The following is a 3,614-nucleotide window of genomic DNA, read 5'->3' as shown; positions in this document are numbered from 1 at the left end:
TCTGCCGCCGCCGCCGCCGGGCGCGGGCGCCACGCCCTTTGCCGCCGCCGCCACGCGCACGTTCTCGGTGCCCGACGGCGGCGCGCTGCCACCGCCTCCAGCCGGCAGCTCGGGCCAGTGGCAGGTGATGGCGCCGCCGCTGCGCGCGGGCAGCCCGCGGTCGGCCAGCGGGCCCGCGGGCCCCGGCGCCACACTGGCCGCCTTCCTGGCCCACCCCCAGCTGTCTGGCGGGCCGCCGGCGCAGGCGCAGCAGCAGGGCCCGCCCCCGCGCATGCCCCAGCCCCAGCAGCAGCAGCAGCAGCAGCAGCAGCAGCAGCAGCAGCAGCACCTGCTGCAGCAGCTGCCCGACTGGGTGCGCTTTGCCGCGCAGCAGTCCGGCATGCTGTCGCCCTCCGGCAGCAACGCCGCCTCGCTGCGCCCGCCCCAGCAGATGTCGCTGCAGCAGGCAGCCCAGCTCAACCTGTCGCGCGCCTGCAGCGCCGGCTACCCGCCCGGCGGCAGCAGCGGCGCGGCCGCCACCACCGCCGGCCCCATGCTGCCGCACGCCGGCTTTGCCGACCCGGCGGCGGTGGCTGCCGCGGCGGCGGCCGAGTGGCTGGGCCGCGCCCACTCTGTCAACAGCCCCTCGGCGCCGCAGGTGCCGCAGCAGGTGCCGCCGCCGCACCGCACCGGCTCCGCCTCCGACCTGCCGCCGGGCAGCCACCACAGCGGGGGCCCGTCCCCCGCCGGCGGCGGCCACCCGGGGGTGCAGGGCCCTGCCGCGCAGCACGAGGCGGCACGCCACGCGGCGCTGCTTCACCACGCCGAGGCGCAGATGCGCGCCGCCAGCCGCGCGGCGGCCTCCCGCGCCGCCCTGCGCGCCCCCGCCTCGCTCACCGAGCAGGCCATGCACATGCACATGCAGATGCAGCAGCTGCAGATGCAGATGCAGCAGCAGCAGCAGCAGCAGCAGCAGCAGCAGCAGCAGCAGCACCACCACCAGCAGCTGGCCGCGATGGCGGCGGCCTTCCAGCAGGGCGGCATTGGCGGCTTCAAGCCGCCCGCCACCGCAGCCATGCCCTCGCTGCACGTCAGCGTCGCCGCCGGCTTCAACCCGGGCGCTTTCTTCTCAGGCGGCATGGGCGCCGTCCCGGGCGGCGACCTGGATCACATGCGCTTTGCCATGCCCTCCCCTCTCCCCGGGTGAGTGAGTGCAGCCCGGCTCTGCTGCAGGCCCGCCAGCCCCCGGCCAGCCAGCCGGCCAGCCCCTGGCTCGGCGCGGCATCGCCAGCCCTCGCCGCTGGCACACCCCTGCTGACTGCCCCTTGTGTGCGCGCTCCCGGCCCCCGCTGCGCAGGTTTGACCAGCAGGAGGTGGCTGCCCTGTTGGATGATGTGCTGGGGGTGCCATGAACGCAAATACAGCGCCCCCTAACTTGCTGCCTCTGCTGGTGGCTATAGGCTCCCCAGCGCCGCCCTGCGTGGCCGCCCTGCGCTGTCCACGCAGGCTGGCGAGGCTCCGGCCTGCCCCCCTCACCCCCGCCCTTCTTTGACCGAACCTCTCCCCACTTTTTCCCACCCTCAGCAACCCCACCCCTGCAATACATTGTTGGCAAATCCCCTTTCACCTCTTCATTGCGCACCCGCGCTTGACGCCCAGTTCCGCCCTGCCCTGAACCAAACCTCCACCCACACCTCACGAGAGGAGCTGCCCCGTGCCGCCAGCATCCTTCCCCCTATCTACCCCCGCTAGTTTTGCTCCGGCCCCTTTTGCGTTGGAGCCCTGACCCATCCCTTATTCCAAGCACTCGCCCTGCCGCCGCATGCGCCTGCTGCTCCCCGCCCTGAACTGCTGCCGTTTTTGTTCCGGGTTTTTTTCCCAGCTTTCCAGCGTGTTGAGCTTGTGCCTTCGGCCATCCACACTACCAACGCACACCTGCGCGGCTGGCATGGATGGACGGCAACCCTTTTCCCTGGCCCCATGTTCTAGCTTAGCACACTGCCTACATGCCACCGGGGATGTCAAGGTGTGAGCCCTCCCCCAGCCCACCTGGCCATTTCTCCTTCCCCAGCAACGCCGCCGTATCGCCGCTTGTCCAGGTGCCGGCGGGCGTGGCCGGCAGGCGGCAGCCTGCCCTCCTCCCCCGCTGGCGCCCCTCAGCCAGGACCGCTCATGGCTTTGGGCGCTGCACCTCCTTTCTCTTGTTGATCCCTCCCTCTTCCTTCCCACAAATGCCAAACACTCAATCCCTCTCAAAACGCGGCGCCTCGTCCACCGAAGAGGCGGCCCCTCTGGCCACACGCCTGACACTGCGGGCGCGCAGCACCAGCATCACCCCTCCACCCTGGCCCTCAGACTCTGCCAGCTCCAGAAATTTCGTTGGTTCCCTCGTGCTTTCACTGGCCGGCCCCTTGTCCCAGCGTTCGGGCGGGCGTTGGTTGTAATTTACACATCTGCATGCATCAAGAGCGGCACAAGGGCAGGCAAGCAAAGCAGCACAAGGGTGGGGCAAGGCAGCATGCAAGTATGGGTGATCAGTCCTGGTGAGTGGCTCCTCTCCTGGCGGCTAACCAAGGTGGCTCAGCGAAACGCCTTCTCAGGCGTGGCCAGCCCAGGCGGCCCGCCGCCACCCGCGCCCATGCCGTCGGCGGCGGCGCCCTTGCCCCGCAGCGCCTCGACCGACACCCGCTTGCCCCTCTGCCCCGCGCCTCCTCCCTCCTCCGCCGCCCAGGCATCCAGCTGCTCCTGCACGTCCTTGCTCATGTCGGCGGCGATGTTGTGCTCGTCCCGGATGACGGCGGTGCAGCGGTGTGCCTGCGCCGCGTCCACCACCACCACCTGGGGCGCGGGGAGGCCAGCAGCCATACCGGTGTGCGTTGCAGGCGGGCACACGTCTGCGGCCTGGAGGGGCCTCCCTGGCAGGACCTAGGCAGGCTGCAAGCCAGGCCCGGGCCCTGGAGGCTGCACCTCCCCTCTCGCCGGCCAGCCAGCGGCGCGGTGCCCCACCTTGTTGGCTGCCTCCAGGTCGAACCGCATGAATCCCTCCTGGCATGCCATCACCAGCCGCGCCAGCTGCACCGCGGCGGCGGCAGGCAGGCCGGCAGGCGGGCATCGTGACGCGCAGGCCAGCAACGGATCGGTAGCCCTTTGGGGGCGGGGGCGAGGGCGTGGGGCGAGAGCAGGTGCGGGCGCAGCGCAGGCCGCCGCCCCCCGCGCGCGTGCACCAGCGCAAGCCTGGGGCTCGCCCTGCCCCGCCTGTTGACCCACCTGCGCCAGGTTCTGCACGGGGGTGCCGTTGAAGGCGGCCACGGCGCTGTCCCGCACCCCCGTCGTGCTCTCGTAACCCATAGTGGCGTCGCAGGCCAGCACAGAGCTGAGCACCACCACCTGCTCAAGGGGGCAGCGGGCACAGGGCCGGGCAGGCAGGCGGGTGTGTGCAGGGCACCCGGAGAGGAGGCGGTGGGCAGGTGGGCCGGCGCGACACCGGCCTGTGGCCTGCTGGCGGCCCCCGAAGCTGCGCAACACACCACACGCCTGCACCCCGCCCCCGGCCCTCCCTTCCCAACCCCCCCACCTGCTCATCGGACGTGCTCTTGACGCCAAAGTAGGTCTTATTCATGAGGCGCACAGGCGCG

At 71.6% G+C, this 3,614-nt stretch overlaps 2 protein-coding genes across 2 annotated transcripts in view; one reads left to right on the top strand and one right to left on the bottom strand.

Annotated features, from left to right (window-relative positions):
- CHLNCDRAFT_56560 (expressed protein) overlaps positions 1–1,391 on the top strand; it is a gene marked incomplete at both ends in the record, with an annotated part of 3,867 nt that extends 2,476 nt beyond the window's left edge. The window contains 2 exons of the mRNA XM_005852145.1: positions 221–1,182; positions 1,337–1,391. Of these exons, the coding sequence (XP_005852207.1) occupies positions 221–1,182; positions 1,337–1,391 (1,017 nt within the window). The remainder of the gene's footprint in view (positions 1–220; positions 1,183–1,336) is intronic.
- Positions 1,392–1,712: 321 nt separating this feature from the next.
- Positions 1,713–3,598, bottom strand: CHLNCDRAFT_56559 (hypothetical protein; the record flags this gene model as incomplete). Its single annotated transcript, XM_005851810.1, has 5 exons — positions 1,713–2,432; positions 2,570–2,817; positions 2,986–3,051; positions 3,247–3,366; positions 3,554–3,598. The coding sequence occupies 5 exons, from the start codon at positions 3,596–3,598 to the stop codon at positions 2,222–2,224; spliced, it is 690 nt and encodes a 229-aa protein (XP_005851872.1). The 3' UTR covers positions 1,713–2,221.
- Positions 3,599–3,614: the final 16 nt, after the last annotated feature.

The sequence above is a fragment of the Chlorella variabilis genome, assembly GCF_000147415.1.
Source record: "Chlorella variabilis unplaced genomic scaffold CHLNCscaffold_1, whole genome shotgun sequence".
NCBI classification, from domain to species: Eukaryota; Viridiplantae; Chlorophyta; class Trebouxiophyceae; order Chlorellales; family Chlorellaceae; genus Chlorella; species Chlorella variabilis.
Note: the sequence above shows the minus strand (reverse complement) of the source record. Positions and strands in the feature narration are given on the sequence as shown.